This window comes from Hemiscyllium ocellatum, chromosome 22, assembly GCF_020745735.1.
Source record: "Hemiscyllium ocellatum isolate sHemOce1 chromosome 22, sHemOce1.pat.X.cur, whole genome shotgun sequence".
NCBI classification, from domain to species: Eukaryota; Metazoa; Chordata; class Chondrichthyes; order Orectolobiformes; family Hemiscylliidae; genus Hemiscyllium; species Hemiscyllium ocellatum.
The window spans coordinates 42,817,058-42,835,425 of NC_083422.1; the positions used below are offsets into that span (position 1 = coordinate 42,817,058).

An 18,368-nucleotide genomic window follows, 5' to 3' on the forward strand; every position below is an offset into this window, starting at 1 on the left:
TTATTTAAGTATTTCAGGTATTTTTTCTAATGGCAAAATTAATCATTTTATAGCAAAGATTTTGCAATATAAAATTGCATGCCAAACACAAGAAAACATCATGTTCCACTGCTCATACCAGTCAAATATGGAATAGTTTAATGAAGGTTTCTTGGGACTTGGAATAGGGCTGCCTCCCAAATGAAACTATCCACTGGTCAGAAAATGGTGAGAAAATAGATCTGAATTTTCAAAGTGTGTGTCAGCAATCCATGCCCATTCAATTTCCAATATGTACTGCCTCCAGATTTCTACAGCTGGAAGTTATTGTCAGTATGAAGAGTGTCAAGTTGTAACCACCAAACAGCATACATTTCTAACTGCTAAATGCAATGTGGCAAATTGTGTTGAGCAAGTGGCTTTCTGCATTTTATTACATACAAGATGTGCATTAGGCCTTTGCATGAGCTTGTTGCTCCTGGCATAACAGGCACACTCCATTCAAAGCAAAAAGTTTATGAATAGAGAAGTAAACCACAGCACTGTTAACCTTTAAGATTTCAAACTCTCACAACAGAAAGGTTGTGGGTGAGTTGAAACTTATACAAGACTGTTACCTGGCCCTCCTTTCACTGCAGCTTTGTATCTCTCATTCCTTTAATGAAAGCTCTATATATTGCATTACCCGCCCCTTAGCACTGAGTTTGATTGAAGGAACAGTAATGGTACAGCCAAGATATCTAATGGCATCCATGGACTGGTGTTATCACTGCCCAATAGATCAATTGTTCACTCTAGCCAGAGGTAGCTTGGGATGGCAAGATTTTTCACAGTGGTAGTGATGAAACTTCACAGCCTCTTGAGGTTCTTTGATTGTTTTCTTCTTTATTCATTCAGGGGATGTGGACTTGACTTTACTGCCCATCAATACTTGTCCTTGAAAAGGTAGTGATGAGCTGTCTCAAACTACTGAAATCCATTTGGTGCAGAAGTACCCACAAAGTTGTTTGGGAGGAAGTTCTAGGATTTTGACTGAGTTAAATCTTAAAATAATATAAAAGAAACACTTTTTATGAAATAACTGTACTGTACAAAGTTAAGTTGAAATATAGTAAACGGAATGTTCACATATTTAACATAGCATTAAACAGTTGCCAAATGTTGCTGGAAGACATCATCCTCCTTGAAAATGCTAGTACAATTTAAACAGCCCTGAATCACATATCGCTAAAACTGATTCTAGAAAAAAATATACTTTTATTACTTGAGTGGACTTGAAGAGGGTGATGACATTGGAGGTGGCGGAGGAGGTGGTGGCGGCGGCAGTGATAGCGTTGACTTTTCTGCTTGTTGGATCTGCTTCTGTAGCTCATCAACTGTAACAGAGGTATCAGAGTTTTAAATCCAGTGGTAAGAGTATTTGCAAGTTATAGAGAATCATAATGACATTCTGTGTATGAAAAAAGATACATCAATTAGGTTTCAGTTGCTGAGGTGAATATTTTCTGCAGCTTCCAAAATGACTATCTTTTGTTCCACCATCCTCCACCACATTTGCTGCTTACCAGACCACTTTCTTCCAACCAATCAATATTGCCTGCACCACTCAACCTCTGCTCTGATTGAAACCTTTGTCCATTTTTAACTACTAAAACTTTCATTTCTTCACTACTTTCGTAATCAATATCCCTGCTTCATCCAAAATCTTGCAGACCACATCCTTTTTTGCACCAATTCCCTCCAGTGAGTCAATTTGAAAATTATTGCTTTTATTTTCAAAGTACTATTTATCTCACTCTTCATGAGAGAGCCAATCTCATTCTCTGTTCTCATATACTCTAAATCATGTAACAGAGTCTCGTTTCCTCCACTTCACAACTGATGCCCATCCATTCACTCACTGCGGGCCAGCCCCTGCTCTGAGCTGTTTTCCTCTCAATGGTCACCTCCTTCCTGCTTTAAAAGTCATTCATTTTGATATACTTTAAGTTCCTTCATCCAGCTTCTCTGGAGATTGTTTCCTTTCTTTCATTCCTACTGAAGCCTCTCCAATTACAAAAAGTTCCAAGATGTCTATGTGAGGAAATTAATTTAAACACAAGTTGTTACACAATGTGTAAAAGCAGATAAATAATCTTTCATGAAAAACATACGGTACCATTGTGTCGTGGACTAAAACTCACAATGTCAGAAGAAGCTGGGAAAAATGTGAAGTTTTGATGCTAGCACAAATCCAATTCAGAGCCACATTCAAAAAGCTCAAAGTTCCACAAACATTGTTGGGGGTATCAGTAAACAAATGTTTTCAAAATATTTTGCACACAATTTTCAGAAGTCAAACTCGGTCTTTGCCATTTGACGCAGAATTAAAAATAAAAGCAGCGAATGTTGGAAGTCAAGCAGCATATGTGGTCATTGACCCGAAACGTAACTCTACCTTTCTCTCCACAAATACTGCCCAGACCTGCTGAGCACTTACAGCATTCTTTGGTTTTTACTTTGCTTGCATTAGCACCAGGTTAAACTGCATTATTACAAATCCACATTACATTACAGTGCCAACATTACACTTACTGGTGTGTTTCAGATCTTTCACTTGCTGGGAATAGTTTTGGCATTTTAGTTCGAGTTCTTCTTTGTCTTCTTTGAGAAGCTCAAGCTGTTTCATCAGTGAATTTAATTCCTTCTTAAGGGTGCAATCATCTAATTGTTCCTGCATCTCCTTTAGCTGTCAGCATAAGGAGGAAAGGATTACATTGATTATGTACATCTGCTCTACGTTCCCTGTGTCTGTTAAAGGTCTTTATGTTACTTACATATGAAATGGAAGCAGAAGTAAAGCAGAAACATTTAGAATTATAAAGTCATTGAGTTGTACAGCACAAAAAACAGACCCTTCAGTCCAACTCGTCCATGCCAACCAGATATCCTAAAATGAATCTAATCCCATTTGCCAGAATTTGGCCCATATCCCTCTCAACCCTTCCTATTCAAAAAAGGGGAAAGTGAGGACTGTAGATGCTGGAGATCAGAGGCAAGAGCGTGGTGCTGGAAAAGCACAGGTCAGGCAGCATCCAAGAAGCAAGAGAATCAATGTTTCAGGCAACAGCCTTCATCAATGACGATTCTCCTGCTCCTCAGATGATGCCTGACCTGCTGTGCTTTTCCAGCATCACACTCTTGACTCCTTCCTATTCATGTACCCATCCACATGCCTTCTAAATGCTGCATTTGTACCAGCCTCCACCGCTTCCTGTAGCAGCTCATTCCATTCATGCACCACTCTCTATGAAAAAAAAGCCTCTTTAGGTTCCTTTAAAACTTTCACCTCTCACCTTAAATGTATGCACTCTAGTTTTGGATTCCTTTACCCTGGGATAAAGACCTTGGTTATTCATCCTATCTATGCCCCTCATGATTTTATAAACTTCTATATGGTCACTGCTCAGCGTCCGATTCTCAAGGGAAAACACCCCATAGCCTATTCAATATCTCCCAATAGCTCAAACACGCCAACCCTTGTAAATCTTTTCTGCACCATTGCATTTGATCCCTCTAGCCCACTCTGCCTTTCAATAATATCATAGCTGATTTGTTTATGTTTCAATTTCCATTTTCCCATCCATCCTCAATAACTTTTGATTTCCTTTCTTAACAAGAACCTACTTCTGCCTTAAAAATATTTAATGACTCTCCCTCCACTGCCAGGGGCAGTGTGCCAAAGTTGCACAATGCTCTGACAGAAAAATATTTCCCCTCATCTCTGTTATAAAAAAGTGGCCACTAAGTTTAAAAACAGTGTCCCCTAGTATTATGGATTGTAACTAATGTTTATACTGGACAAATCAGATCCCAGATTGAAATCTGGCTTGATAGGTCTTTTTTTTTGTTTTAATGAAGTGGTCTTTCACTGAAACACAAGCTTGTTATGCTACAGATTTAGGCTTAACATTAAAATTCAAGTTTATTACACAAAGAAATGAAGATAAAATAGAATAAAGCAAACCATTTACATAGAACACATATTTAAAGATTTAACTCCATTTAATCCCAAAAGCACCTTTAATTCAAAAATCCCATACTCACACCAGAGTGAATTTCCATTTTCAAAACACCATAGAATTTAAAGGTAATTTCAAAGAATCTGACAGTGTCTTCCTCAAATTTTCATACACAGAGCATAAACTTACTGAGCATCAGATAAGCCCTTCATGTTGTAACCAAACACTTTTGGTCTAGAGCTCTTACTAACATTCCATACATGCACCATCTTCTCCATGAAAAAACATGCCCCTTAAGCCACTTCAAAAATTTTCCCCAATCACTTTAAACCTAAGCCCTCTAGTTTTGGACACCCCTACCCTGGAGAAAAGGCTTAGGCTACTCACACTATTCCATGTTCCTTATGATTTTATAAACCTCTACAAGGTCACCCCTCAGCCCCTGACACTCCAGGGAAAGTAGCCCCAGCCAATTTAGCCTCTCCCTATAGCTCAAACCCTCCAACCCTAGCAACATCCTTGTAAATCTTTTCTGAACTGTTTCATGTTTCACAACATCGTTCCTATAGTAGGGAAACCAGAATTGCATGCAGTATTCCAAAGGTGGCCTAACCAGTGACCTGTACATATGTCACTAGTTCAAATTCAAAGATATATATATGGATATACACACATATATATATATATGTGTGTGTGTATATATATATATATATACACATATGTATGTGTGTGTATGTATGTATGTGTGTGTGTATATATATATATATATATATAAAATGTATATCATTTATTCTTGAGTTTGGATCTTTGAATCTGAACTAGTGACATATGGGTTTTCTGTGTGTCTAAAGGGCTTTTGACAATTAGCTGTTATAAGGGATTAGAGGAAGATAGTGGTTATGTCACTGGATTAGCAATCCAGAATCCCAGGCTGATGTTCAAGGGACATTGAATCGTACCATGACAGATGGTGAGTTTTATTTCAATGATAAAAAGGGAATAAAACAGCTAGCTTAATTGTGGCCATGAAAACATTTCCAATTGTATAAAAACTCATCAGGGGCAATAATGTCTTTTAGGGAAGGAAATTTGTTTTCCTTACCTCATTTGGCCTACATGTGATTCCAGATGTACAGCAACATGGCTGACTCTTAAATACCCTCTGAGTGTTTGGGGATGAGCATAGCCAGCATGTCATATCCATGAATGAATAAAGGTGTTTCTTTATCCATAGCGATTTATTTGAAAACGCAGAATGAGAAAAAATGTTTCCAGAGAGTAATGAGTTTTTGTTTATATTAGCTGTCCATACGAACACTTCACTCAACATATCATAACACTTCATCACCTGCATTTGCCTAACCATACCAACTTAATTATAGCCCCTAAACCAGCTAATTTTATTGAACTATGAATTTCATTCCACCATCTTACACAAATGAATCTAAACAAAATACAAGGAACTGTATCACCAACCAAAAATGAGTATGGGGACACTCTTCCAAGCTGGGAAATAAAATTGCAGGGTACGCATGTATTTAGCTTGGAGCGTTAAAATGTATCAAGCCCAGCTTCATTTCTATTTTCATTTTGCTTATCATGGAGACTTTTAAAGACATTTGTATTCTCACTATACATGAGTCCACAGTTGAGGGTCACTATGAATAAAATTATTCCTATATTTAATTGCCAGTTTTCTCTATATTTATAAATGATTGTTTCACAGACCAATGGCATTATTCCACAACAGCATTTTCAACTAGGCTTACATGATAACAAGGGAGGATTATCTGAAGAGCAATTTCACATATAATGCCCTACGATCAGTCAGATTAAGGCATTATATGTTAGATTGTTTTTTATATAATCCTCCCACATGTAGGGCCAGTTGAAAATGCTGATGCGGAATAATACCATTGGTTCTTTTTTATAACTGATGCTTACATTTATTTTATGACAGGAATGATATACCATAAGAATAAAAATGACCTAGCAAGGTCTCAAAGATTTGGCATAATTTCATCAAAAACATTGGAAAAATCTGAAGGAGATATTCCAGCTAAGAAGAAACAGAATATGATTACAAAGAGAAAGTATGATGACAGCTATATTCAATGTAAATTCTCAAAGCTTGGAAATGATATGGTAGGTATTCCATTAGGTGTCATACGTGTGGAAACAATGACTGGTTCTGGAATGAAAATTCACAATTTGACGAGACGTTTGCAGTAAAGACATGCTGAGTTCAAGTATATTGAGCACTACTGAGTACTTTGATAACTTAAGTCAGCAATGAAAATTCAACAAGAAGATACATGGAAGAAAAGGGCAGTTATTTCTTAAGAACAACTTTTGATAAAACCTATTAATAGCTTTTTACTAAGTTGTTCATATTCTGTCTTTACTTCAAGCCAGAGAGTTTGCAAAGGCAGAGTCTTGAATAATTATTCCAATGCTGGATCACTTCCTAATTCAATGACTCTGAAAAATGACAGCTTATTGTTTGACTGCGAGAGTGAATGAACAGATCCATTGCGCACAAAAATTCAATCTGAGGATTATCTTCAGATGGAAAACATTCCTTAAATTTGACCTCAAGCTTATCCACTTGTTCTGAAATGGGTTTAGTAATATTGTGGATGTCTCATTTGGTGTTAATTGCTATCCCTAGCAACATCATTGCAAGCTTTAATGCCCTTAAAATGCCCATTAATTGGTAATATAATGCTAAAACTCTATAAGTTTTAGAGATGTACAGCATGGAAACACACCCTTTGGTCCAACCATCCTTGCTGACCAGATATCCCAACCCAATCTAGTCCCACCTGCCAGCACCTGGCCCATATCCCTCTAAACCTTTCCTATTCATATACCTATCCAAATGTCTTTTAAATGTTAAAATTGTACCAGCCTCCACCACTTCCTCTGGCAGCTCATTCCATACACGTACCACCCTGAGTGTGAAAACGTTGCCCCTTAGGTCTCTTTTATATCTTTCCCCTCTCACCCTAAACCTATGCCCTCTAGTTCTGGACTCCCCCAACCCAGGGAAAATACTTTGTCTATTTATCCTATCCATGCCCCTCATAATTTTATAAACCTCTATCAGGTCACCATTCAGCTTCCGACGCTCCAGGGAAAACAGTCCCAGCCTGTTCAGCCTCTCCTTACAGCTCAAATCCTCCAACCCTAGCAACATCCTTGTAAATCTTTTCTGAGCCCTTTCAAGTTTCACAACATCTTTCCGATAGGATGGAGACCAGAATTGCATACAATATTCCAACAGTGGCCTAACCAATGACCTGTACTGCCGCAACATGACCTCCTGTACGCAATACTCTGACCAATAAAGGGAAGCATACCAAATGCCTTCTTCATTATTCTAACTACCTGTGACTCCACTTTCAAGGAGCTATAAACCTGCACTCCAAGGTCTCTTTGTTCAGCAACATTCCCTAGGACCTTATCATGAAGTGTATAAGTCCTGCTAAGATTCGCTTTCCCAAAATGCAGCACCTTGCATATATCTGAATTAAACTTAATCTGCCACTTCTTAGCCCACTGGCCCATCTAATCAATATCCTGTTGTAAAGAACCCAGCACCAACCCTTGTGGCACTCCACTGGTCACAGGCCTCCGGTGTGAAAAATAACCCTCCACCATCTCCCTCTATCTTCTACCTTTGGGCCAGTTCTGTATACAAATGGCTAGTTCTCCCTGTATTCTGTGAGATCTAACCTTGCTAACCAGTCTCCCATGGGGAACCTTGTCAAACACCTTACTGAAGTTCATCTAGATCACATCTACCACTCTGCCATCTTTGTTACTTCTTCAAAAAACTCAATCAAGTTTGTGAGACATGATTTCCCATGCACAAAGCCATGTTGACTATCCCTAATCAGTCCTTGCCTTTCCAAATGCATGTACATCCTGTCCCTCAGGGTTCCCTCCAACAATTTGCCCACCACTGACGTCAGGCTCACTGGTCTATAGTTCCCTGACTTGTCCTTGCCACCCTTCTTAAACAGTGGCACCACGTTAGCCAACCTCCAGTCTCCCAGCACCTCACCTGTGACTATTGATGATACACATATCTCAGCAAGAGGGCCAGCAATCACTTCTCTAGATTCCCAGAGAGTTCTAGGGCACACCTGATCAGGTCCTGGGCATTTATCCACTTTTATGCATTTCAATACATGCAACACTTCCTTTTCTGTAATATGGACATTTTGCAAGGTGTCACCATCTATTTTACTACTTACTATATCTTCAATATCCTTTTCCACTGTAAATGCTTATGCAAAATACTCATTTAGTATCTCCCCCATTTTCTGCGGCTCCACACAAAGGCTGCCTTGCTGATCTTTGAGGGGACCTATTCTTTCCCAGTTAACCTTTTGTCCTTAATGTTATTGTAAAAACCCTTTGGATTCTCCTTAATTTGCCAAAGCTATCTCATGTCCCCTTTTAGCCCTCCTGATTTCCCTTTTAAGTATACTCCTACCGGTTAAGGCTAAAATTGGGCCCTTGAAGACAGAGGAAAAAGTGAGGACTGCAAATGCTGGAGATCAGAGCAGAAAATGTGTTGCTGGAAAAGCACAGCAGGTCAGGCAGCATCCAAGGAGCACGTCGATTCTCCTGCTCCTTGGATGCTGCCTGACCTGCTGCACTTTTCCAACAACACATTTTCTGCACTTGAAGACAGAAACAGGGGAACATATTACGGGGAACAAAGAAATGGCAGAAGAATTGAATTGTTACTTCAGATCTGTGTTCACTGGGGAAGACACAAGAAATCTCCCGAGGTAACAGTGGCTGAAGGGCACTTAAGGGAATTTATATTTGCCAGGAATTGGTGATGGAGAGACTGTTAGGTCTGAAGGAGCCTCATGGTCTACATCCCAGCGTACTGAAGGAGGTGACTCGAGAAATCGTGGATGCGTTGGTGATTATTTTCCAGAGTTCGATAGATTCAGGATCAGTTCCTGCGGATTGGAGGGTGGCTAATGTTGTACCACTTTTTAAGAAAGGTGGGAGAGAGAAAGCAGGAAATTATAGACCAGTTAGTCTGACCTCAGGGTGGGAAAGATGCTGGAGTCAGGATGAAATTACAACACATCTGGATAGTAGTAACAGGATAGGTCAAAGTCAGCATGGATTTATGAAGGGGAAATCATGCTTGACTAATCTTCTGGAATTTTTTGGGGATATAACTCTGAAGATGGACGAGGTAGATCTAGTAGATATAGTGTACCTGGACTTTCAGAAAGCTTTTGATAAAGTCCCACATAGGAGGTTAGTGAGCAAAATTAGGACGCATGGTATTGGGGGCAAAGTACTAACTTGGATTGAAAGTTGGTTGGCTGATAGGAAACAAAGAGTAGTGATAAACGGTTCCATTTCGGAATGGCAGGCAGTGACCAGTGGGGTACCGCAGGGAGCAGTGCTGGGACTGCAACTTTTTACAATATATGTTAATGATATAGAAGATGGTATTAGTAATACCATTAGCAAATTTGCTGATGATACTAAGCTGGGTGGCAGGGTGAAATGTAAGGAGGATGTTAGGAGATTACAGGGTGACCTGGACAGGTTAGGTGAGTGGTCAGATGCATGGCAGATGCAGTTTAATGTGGATAAATGTATGGTTATCCACTTTGGTGTCAAGAACAGGAAGGCAGATTACTACCTAAATGGAATCAATTTAGGTAAAGGGGCAGTACAAAAAATCTGCGTGTTCTTGTACACCAGTCAATGAAGGTAAGCATGCAAGTACAGCAGGTAGTGAAAAAGGCTAATAGCATGCTGGCCTTCATAACAAGAGGGATGAGGGGTAATCCAAAACGGAGGATGGGAAAAATTTTGGGCTGTAAGAGCTGCTCCTTTTTTTGAGCTATGTTAGATGCTGGAGGTGAATTCCTCGAATTCCAGGAGCAGCAATTACTGTTTCATATGCTGTTGCATTATTTTGTAACTTTGGAAAAAAAGTCAAAACAACAGCAGTTTAAAAAGGGAGAAGAACAGACAAAGAAAGCCATCTTTCAGTATAAGTGCTACCCCTTCACATTTACCTAGCATCCTATTCTTCCTGAAAGTCACCTATCCTTCAGCTCAGGACCCAATCCTTGTCAATCTGCAGTCATTGTACTTACTTGAAAGTGTGCTCTCAATTTGTTAACATTGTTATGAATACTACATTCTTTCAGATACCTTCAGAACATATACCTTTGTCTTTTTGATATCTGTGTAGTGTTTAGACTTGATTGCAGGTATAGTTCTGGGTTTTTGCTCTGCCTCTTTCTGCCATTCTCTGACCCTCACTTTCCATATTACTATTTTCCTCGTCGAATCTATCTTTGATATATCATATCATGCCACATTTCATCCTTTGTCACCAGTATTTAAACTCCTATCTACTCCCTTAGTTACATGATTTGCAAGAACACTAGTCTCTGCTCTGCTCAAGTACAAAAAAGTGGTCACCAATTTAAGGTAATGACTTGGAAATATCTTTTCTCTCAGAGGACTCAGTCCTTGAAATTCCATTCTTCAAAAAAGCAGTCAATGCAGAATCTTTAAATTTTTTTTGGCAGAGACAAATAAATTCTTGATTATCAAGGGATGAACAATTATCGGGCATGATCTTATTGAACAGTGGAGCAGGCTCAAAGGACCAAGTGGCCTACTCTTGTTCTTGTTTGAATGTTTGTGTTGACTTTATCACTGGTAAAGCTTCCACTTTTTATAGTATTGATGCCAGTGGCCAATGAAACATAAAACCACATCTTCCATACCAATCTTTGAGCCACGTATTCATCTATCCAGCTTTTCATATCTTATGCCAAATTGCATGTGGCTCAGTTAACAAGTCAAAAACCATAAGCTTTGAGGTTCTGCATTATTATTTAGTGCCTGGCTCCTCATACTGTCTGTGTCGAACCTCTCTCCTTGTGCTACCTACGTCATTGGCACTGACATTGACTGAATCTTCATCCCTCATATTTACATCATCACGACCTAGTGGCTCAGTGGTTAACACTGCTGCCTCACAGCACTAGGAACCCGGGTTCAATTCCAGTCTGTGTGCAGTTTGTACATTCTCCCTGTGTTTACATGGGTTTCCTCCAGGTGCTCAGGTTTCCTCCCATGATCCAAAGATGTGCAGTACAGGTGAACTGACCATGCTAAATTGCCCATAGTGTTTAGGGGTGTGTAGGCTACGTGCATTAGTCAGTGGTAGACATAGGATACTAGGGTAGGGCAATAAGTCTGGGTGGATTACTCTTTGGAGGGTTGGTGTGGACGTGTTGGGCCGAAGGATCTGTTTCCACACTGTCGGGATTCTACGATATTGCAAATTTTGCTCAAGTCCTGAGCAAACATTCTGGCACTGGACAAGCAATACTTGTTCTTCACTGAAAAGAATTGTATTGATCCATCTCACAATGATTACCTACTACCACTACGTTCTTTGTTGCTCCCCCAGTGATGGTGCCATGGTCAGTTAGCTCATTCGCTCTGCAGCACCCCATCTCATCCAATCAATCTGAGAAAACCTCAAACCTATTGGACAATTGTGGAGGCTGACAATCCTGCTGTCTGGGTTCCCTTACCTACCTCTCTCACAATCATATCGCTCTGTCCTTGTCCCTGACTGTTCACCAAATCAGAAGATCCAATGGTAAGTTGTGTTATGGCCTCCTGCTTCAATGAATCTTGATAACTTTCCCATTCCCTGATGCATCACAATGTCTTTGGTTCAGCCTCCAGTTCAAACTCTGAGCAGCAACCACTTGAACATTTAACATTTGCCACAGATGGATATGCCCTAGATCATAATAGCATCCATGAGCTCTCATACGCTGCAGCCTTGAAACATTTTGCTGCCGTTAACAAGTTCTAAATAATTGATGACATTATTCAATTATTTATGTTGTGTTTTATGTTTTGTCAACTTTATCATCAATTTTTATACTACGTTAAAACGTAAGGATAGAAAAGACCTTAATCACTTAACACAGACTCACAAAATAGCTCATTCCTTTCTCTGTAGTACAAGAAAAGCAAACTCCAATGAATCCTCTGAAACTGACTCCCTGATTTAGGGTTTTTATTTCTCATCTGCTCTTCTCGATGATGCTAACTGCCTGTCATGATGTCATAACTTCAATTTCTCTTTTAAGTGATGCTGACTTACCGAATTGAGAACTTTTTATTAGTCACTCCCAGAATGATACACAAAATATGCTGCAAAGCAAACTCTCCAAGTTGAGATCCAGGCATGCAAATCAATTTGGAGACAATTCAACAGTTGTTATCAGATCTTCAAGTCCAGCAATAAGCAAAATTCAGAAACAACTTTAACCTTGAAGCTGATGACAAGTGAACTGTTTATTCTCACCAGCCACGTTTGACTTGATTGAATGATTCCACTTCTATTGCAAATTCTGTTAGAAAACAGTGATTTGTTTTGCAAAGAAAATCTCATTTTGTTCATGATTTTTGGTTGGAATTTTAATATTTTTGTCCTGCAGCTCCACTCATTTGATGAAAGCATTTAAGTGCTACTGACTGCCTATTTTTCTTACCTACTCCTCTAGGTGATGATAGCTGCCTGTCATGTGGGTCCTCACTTTGACAGCTCTTCTGGATGTTGCTGACAGCCTGTCTCAGGTCCTTTGGTTCTTAGCTTTTCTGAGTGATGTGGCCTGCCTATTGTCATCCATGATCTCACATTAATAAGACCCAAAATTTTACTCCATCCTGTTTTCCAGTAAGACACTTTAATTTACCCTCACATTCTTATGTTTCTTATCAGTAACTTAAATATTAATAATTTTACTCATCAGTCAATATATATAAAACTGTGTGTGGATCAAATGGATGTCCTTTAACAGACAAAAAAAAATCACAATAAAATTTGTGTTGCTGAAAGATCATTGCAGGAGCTGTCACTGAGGTTTGGACAAATCATGTAACAGTGGTTTCAAATTCTACCGTGGCAGTTTCAGAAATTGACATGGCTTTTTTTTTGTAAAAATTGGAATTTAAAACATTGTCAACAATCAAAGTGCTAAGAAAATTATAAAGTGTTTATATTAGTTATATATAAACTTTAAACTATAGTCTGCAGACTGCATCAAGTTTAAGACATGGATTGGAAGACTTGCTAAATTGAAGGGCCTTTTTCTGTGCTGTAGACCTCCATATTAAAAGACTATGGAGTGACAAAATTAGGTTCTCTTAAAATTCATTTTGTCCATAAATGTACTTTAGGAAAGGAAAGATATCAGCATATATATGTTTCAGCCCTATATATCATTTCATTCTGACATCAATGTGTTGACTCTGAATTGACCTCTGATGTGGTTTAGTAAGGAAAGTTTTCACCTCTGTTCAGTAAACTAGGAATCAGCAAAAATGTCAAGCCTTTCATGCCAAAATGAACTTCTATTAAAGTAGCACATTTTTTTCCAGGACTAATCTCACTAGTACATCTTACCTTTTTCTCATGCAGAATTCGCTCCTCCTCTATAGTCTCTGTGACAATAGCAAGGTCATCAAGTGCTTTCATCAACTGCTCATTAGGCACCATCTTCTGAATAAGAATTTGACTTTGCCTTTTAAGTTTCTTTTGTTCCAAAAGCATCTGCCGTGAAGACAAATTTATTTAAACTGCAATCACACTTCTCAACAAATTTATTATTTAGTTTACAACATGACCACTGGTGATCTTTTCCCCATGTTATCCATCTTAGGAAATTTGTGCCTGCCTGTTTTGAGAGTCATTTTCATCATCATCAAATCTAATGCCTGGAATGGTACCAATCACTATGGAAGGCTCATAGCCTCACACTAATGCTAGGCTCATGAATAAATAGTTTCTTCTCAAATTCATCATTTATGCTTTAGCTTATGGTGTTCTGGCCAACTCGCTTTTTACCATCAATTTAGATGCTCCTAAAGAGTGCATTGTCTCCACACACCTCTTTTCAATGATTTAGTCCAGTCATACATCCACTTTTTTTTTTGCTTATATTATATTGCATACACAAAGTCCATGTCCTCCAGGTCTCTCTCAGCCCAATGACTATATCACTGCATTTTCATTTCCCCCATACCATCAAAGTCTAGTTTTATGCCTTCAGTGTTGTTTTTTGATTCTTTCAGATAATGACAAATATGTTTAATGGCTCCAACAACCTACAAGTTAAATTCTTTTCCTGACAAAGCAACTAACCTGTGTCATTGCTTGTCCCATCATCCAATTTAACCAAAATTTTAGTTTAATGAAACAACTGTCCTTGTTACACTTTACAATTGTCCCCAGCTGCACCTAGGTGTGGTATAAAATATGAATCTCAAAACTAAAAAAGGCATATAACCATTCTATGACATGGAAATTGCTGGTTAGCTTGAACAAGCAGTGTATATGTAGACTTTCAGGCAGCTGATGCATTCTGAAAGTCAAGCTCACAAAAGCCTGGCACATTGCTAGACTTTACACTTTTATTTCTTGCTTGTTAGTTTGTCCTGATGTAATTTTTAAGCCAGAGATTTGGAAGGGGCTGTTTTAGAGGAACTCCAGATGATATAAACATTACAGGTAGTCTACAAAGGGTTCCTGATGAAGGGCTCTTGCCTGAAATGTTGATTCTCCTGCTTCCTGGATGCTGCCTGACCTGCTGTGCTTTTCCAGCACCACACTCTCGATTCTGATCTCCAGCATCTGCGGTCCTCACTTTCTCCTATAAAGTTCCATTGTTTGAGCTTAAGTGGCTGGCCAAGACAAAGAGTTTGGACACTCCAATCCCAGCAAATGCTTGAAGAGCTGTCATAAACTAGGTTGAGGGGGGGAGGTGGGGTGCAATGATTGTTTTCTTTGCATCTCAAGTAGAAAATTGTATAGGAGGGTAGAGTGGAGAGAGATCATGGTAAGTATATTTTATCCATATGTTCTTATCTGATTATTACAGCATATTTGACTCAATGCTTAATCTGACAACAATTGATGTATGTTATCAACGTACTTGGAGGACAATGCTAGTTAACATTTATTAAACAATATGCCAATCAAAAATAATATTTCAAACAAGTAACATGATGAGGGTCTCAAATTCAACACCAATACTGGGAATATACTGTTTTTTGTAGTCTTGAAAATGTAACCATTCAGATACACTGTATTTCATTGATCTGATATTAACTTTTGTACCTCATGGGCAAAAGTTTCTGCCTCCTTTCGGAGATCCTTCTCCAGATCCAGACTTTTTTCCAGGTCCTCATATTCCTCCAGGGCCAAAATGGAAACTTACAGAAACACAAATTTTAATTTTTTTTAGATTACATTATAGTTATACCATATTTTGAACAAAAGTTACTTTCTGTATTAGTAAATATTTTTACTTAATTCATAGATGAAGAAGTAACAAAGAGGATTGATGACAGCAGAGCAGTAGATGTGATCTATATGGATTTCAGGAATGCAATCAACAAGGTTCCCCATGGGAGACTGATTAGCAAGGTTAGATCTCATGGAATACAGGGAAAACTAGCCATTTGGATACAGAACTGGCTCAAAGATAGAAGACAGAGTTGGTGGTGGAGGGTTGTTTTTCAGACTGGTAGCCTGTGACCAGTGGAGTGCCAAAAGGATCGGTGCTAGGTCCACTACTTTTCATCATTTATACAAATGATTTGGATGAGCATAAGAGGTATAGTTAGTACGTTTGCAGATGACACCAAAATTGGAGGTGCAGTGGACAGTGAAGAAGGTTACCTTACAATATTGAGTACTGGAGTTGGGAGGTCATGTTGCAGCTGTATAGGACATTGGTTCGGACACTGTTGGAATATTGCATGCAATTACGGTCTCCTTCCTATCGGAAAGATGTTGTGAAACTTGAAAGGGTTCAGAAAAGATTTACAAGGATGTTATCAGGGTTGGAGGATTTGAGCTATAGGGAGAGGTTGAATAGGTTCAGATTGTTTTCCCTGGAGTGTTGGAGGCTGAAGGGTGACCTTATAGAGGTTTATAAAATCATGAGGGGCATGGATAGGGTAAATAGACAAAGTCGCTTCTCTGGATTGGGAGAGTCCAGAAAAAGAGGGCATAGGTTTAGGGGTGAGGGGTAAAAGATATAAAAGAGACCTAAGAGGCATCTTTTTCATGCAGAGGGTGGTACGTGTATGGAATGAGCTGCCAGAAGAGGTGGTGGAGGTTGGTACAATTGCAACATTTAGAAGGCATTTGGATGGGTATATGAACAGGAAGGGTTTGGAGGGATATGGGCTGGGTGCTGGGAGGTAGGACGAGATTGGGTTGGGATATCTGGTCGGCATGGACAAGTTGGACCGAACGGTCTGTTTCCGTGCTGAACATCTCTATGACTGTGTGTGTGTGTAACATATGTCCCTTCAACCTGAGTGAAAAATAAGATTATGTGTTGCAAACCTGAATGCCATTAATGGATTATCAGAAGTCACATGCATGAAAATATTTGAATCTACAGTATCAGTACTTTTTCTTAATTGTATGAAAAGTGAAACATTTAAGAGAGAATCTAGACAATGAAAAGCTTTTAATCAGTTCAAAGAAGACCCGACTGGCGTCAAATGCAAATTGACTTGCTTGTAGAGTTAGAAATAGTTGATAGTGGTTACTTCAGTGTAAGGACTGTAGTTTGTGAAAACTTCCAGGATGTTTGGTTAGAACTCTGCAGATTATTAAGGCACTGAGGAAATCTAAGTGGGTTGAGTGGACAAGGGGAAGACTTCTGATCTCTCAGAACTGGAATGGAAAAGCAGTTAAATTAACATAAAGGTTTATTGGAAAGGAAAGTTTCTCTAGGTTTTGGTTAATTTTAAATTGATTTTTTTATTCATCAGAAGTGGGCATCGTTGGCAAGGCCAACAGCTATTGCCCATACCTATTTGCCCAGGAGGGCAGCTAAGAACCCTCCACATCACAGTGGGTCTGGATCTAGTAAGGAAGGAAGCTTTCCTTCCATAAAGGACATTAGTGAACCAAATGAATTTGTGTGACAATTAACAGTGACCACATGATAGTTAATAAACTAGGTTTTGATTCCAAATTCATCCTAATTAAAATTAAATTTCACCATCTCCCATGGTTGGTTTCAAATATATGTCTCGGAACATTAGCCTGGTGTTCTCATTTACTAGCCCAGTAACAATACCAGCATCCCCACTATCTGCCTCTGATGTTGGGGAGGAGATGGGATTTTTTTGTTGTTTGCCAGGAGTTTGAAATAGTTTAAACTGTGTTACATGTAGATACCTTGGCTAGTTTTAATTTTTTTCTTGTTTGTAATATATCGGTTTAACCATTAAAATACAATCTGCAGCTTGGTGTTATTGTGCTTCAGTGAAGGACCACCATAATAAGTTTTGGAAAAAAGAACAAAATATGATCTATCAAGCCAGGTTACATTCTGGGATATAACTTGTCCAGTAGTAACATCAGCTGAGACTGTAATATTTAAAAAAAACTAACTAAACTACATCTCTTTTGAAATGAAATGTCAGGAAGAACATTTAAAGTCTGTGCATGGCTAAAGCATTTCACTTTACAGTAAACAAATTCCAAATTCTGCACTGAATAACCCCATCAAGGACACATTTCTATTATAAATAACTCTTACTCCTTTGAGTCGAACATATTTTGCTTGTTCTCTTTCACATCACTAGATGGAGCACCAGTTTTTTTATTGCTAGAGTAGAGGCTCTGGGTGGTGGAACTGGATGGACAATGTCCAGCTTCCCTAACTGAATTGATTTTATCACCTAAATTGCTCATGGAGAAGGTGGAGGCTCATCTGACAATGCCATGCTCTCGTTTAAAGAACAATGCATTTTGTGCAAAAGACTTAGCAATAGGGATAATAGGAAGGAATACTTCCATTTCCTTTTGTTCCCATTCATACATAGTTGCAGGTGAAGGGAAATCACTCACTGCCTTTATCTTTTCAAGGTAACAGCAAGGAAACTTGGGAATTTGTTGTAGTTTCTTCTTTTTTTAAAAAGCAGCATTATGCATTAACTAGAACAATGTTTTGTAAAAGGCCGGCAGGTATTAATCAATATGCTTCACAATTTCAATAACACTGTGATTACTGTTTGATTTCTGTGAACCAATATTTTCTCCCCATAGATTCCACTTTCCCTAAATAGTTAAAGAGAAGGATAGGTCTTAAAACACTCTTAATGGTTTTATTCAATCTTTATTGACAGAACATTTGAAGCATGTTTCATATCTCCGCTTGGTTGAATTTAAAGCCAATGTTTATTATGGAGAATTATATTACATCTGACCTTTTTTTTACACTTTCTGTTTTTAGCTCTGGGCCAGTTTATAGACTCTATGAC

General features: G+C 38.7%; 1 protein-coding gene across 4 annotated transcripts in view; it reads right to left on the reverse strand.

Annotated features, from left to right (window-relative positions):
• shtn1 (shootin 1) overlaps window positions 1-18,368 on the reverse strand; it is a 106,251-nt gene that overhangs the window by 16,039 nt on the left and 71,844 nt on the right. For all 4 annotated transcript variants that reach the window (XR_009645883.1, XR_009645884.1, XM_060842454.1 and 1 more), the window contains 4 exons: window positions 15,196-15,290; window positions 13,483-13,629; window positions 2,554-2,707; window positions 1,244-1,355 (listed from right to left, as the gene is read on the reverse strand). Coding sequence is in view for 2 of the 4 variants with exons in the window: in XM_060842454.1 (XP_060698437.1) it covers window positions 1,244-1,355; window positions 2,554-2,707; window positions 13,483-13,629; window positions 15,196-15,290 (508 nt within the window). In the remaining 2 variants the exon portion in view is untranslated. The remainder of the gene's footprint in view (window positions 1-1,243; window positions 1,356-2,553; window positions 2,708-13,482; window positions 13,630-15,195; window positions 15,291-18,368) is intronic.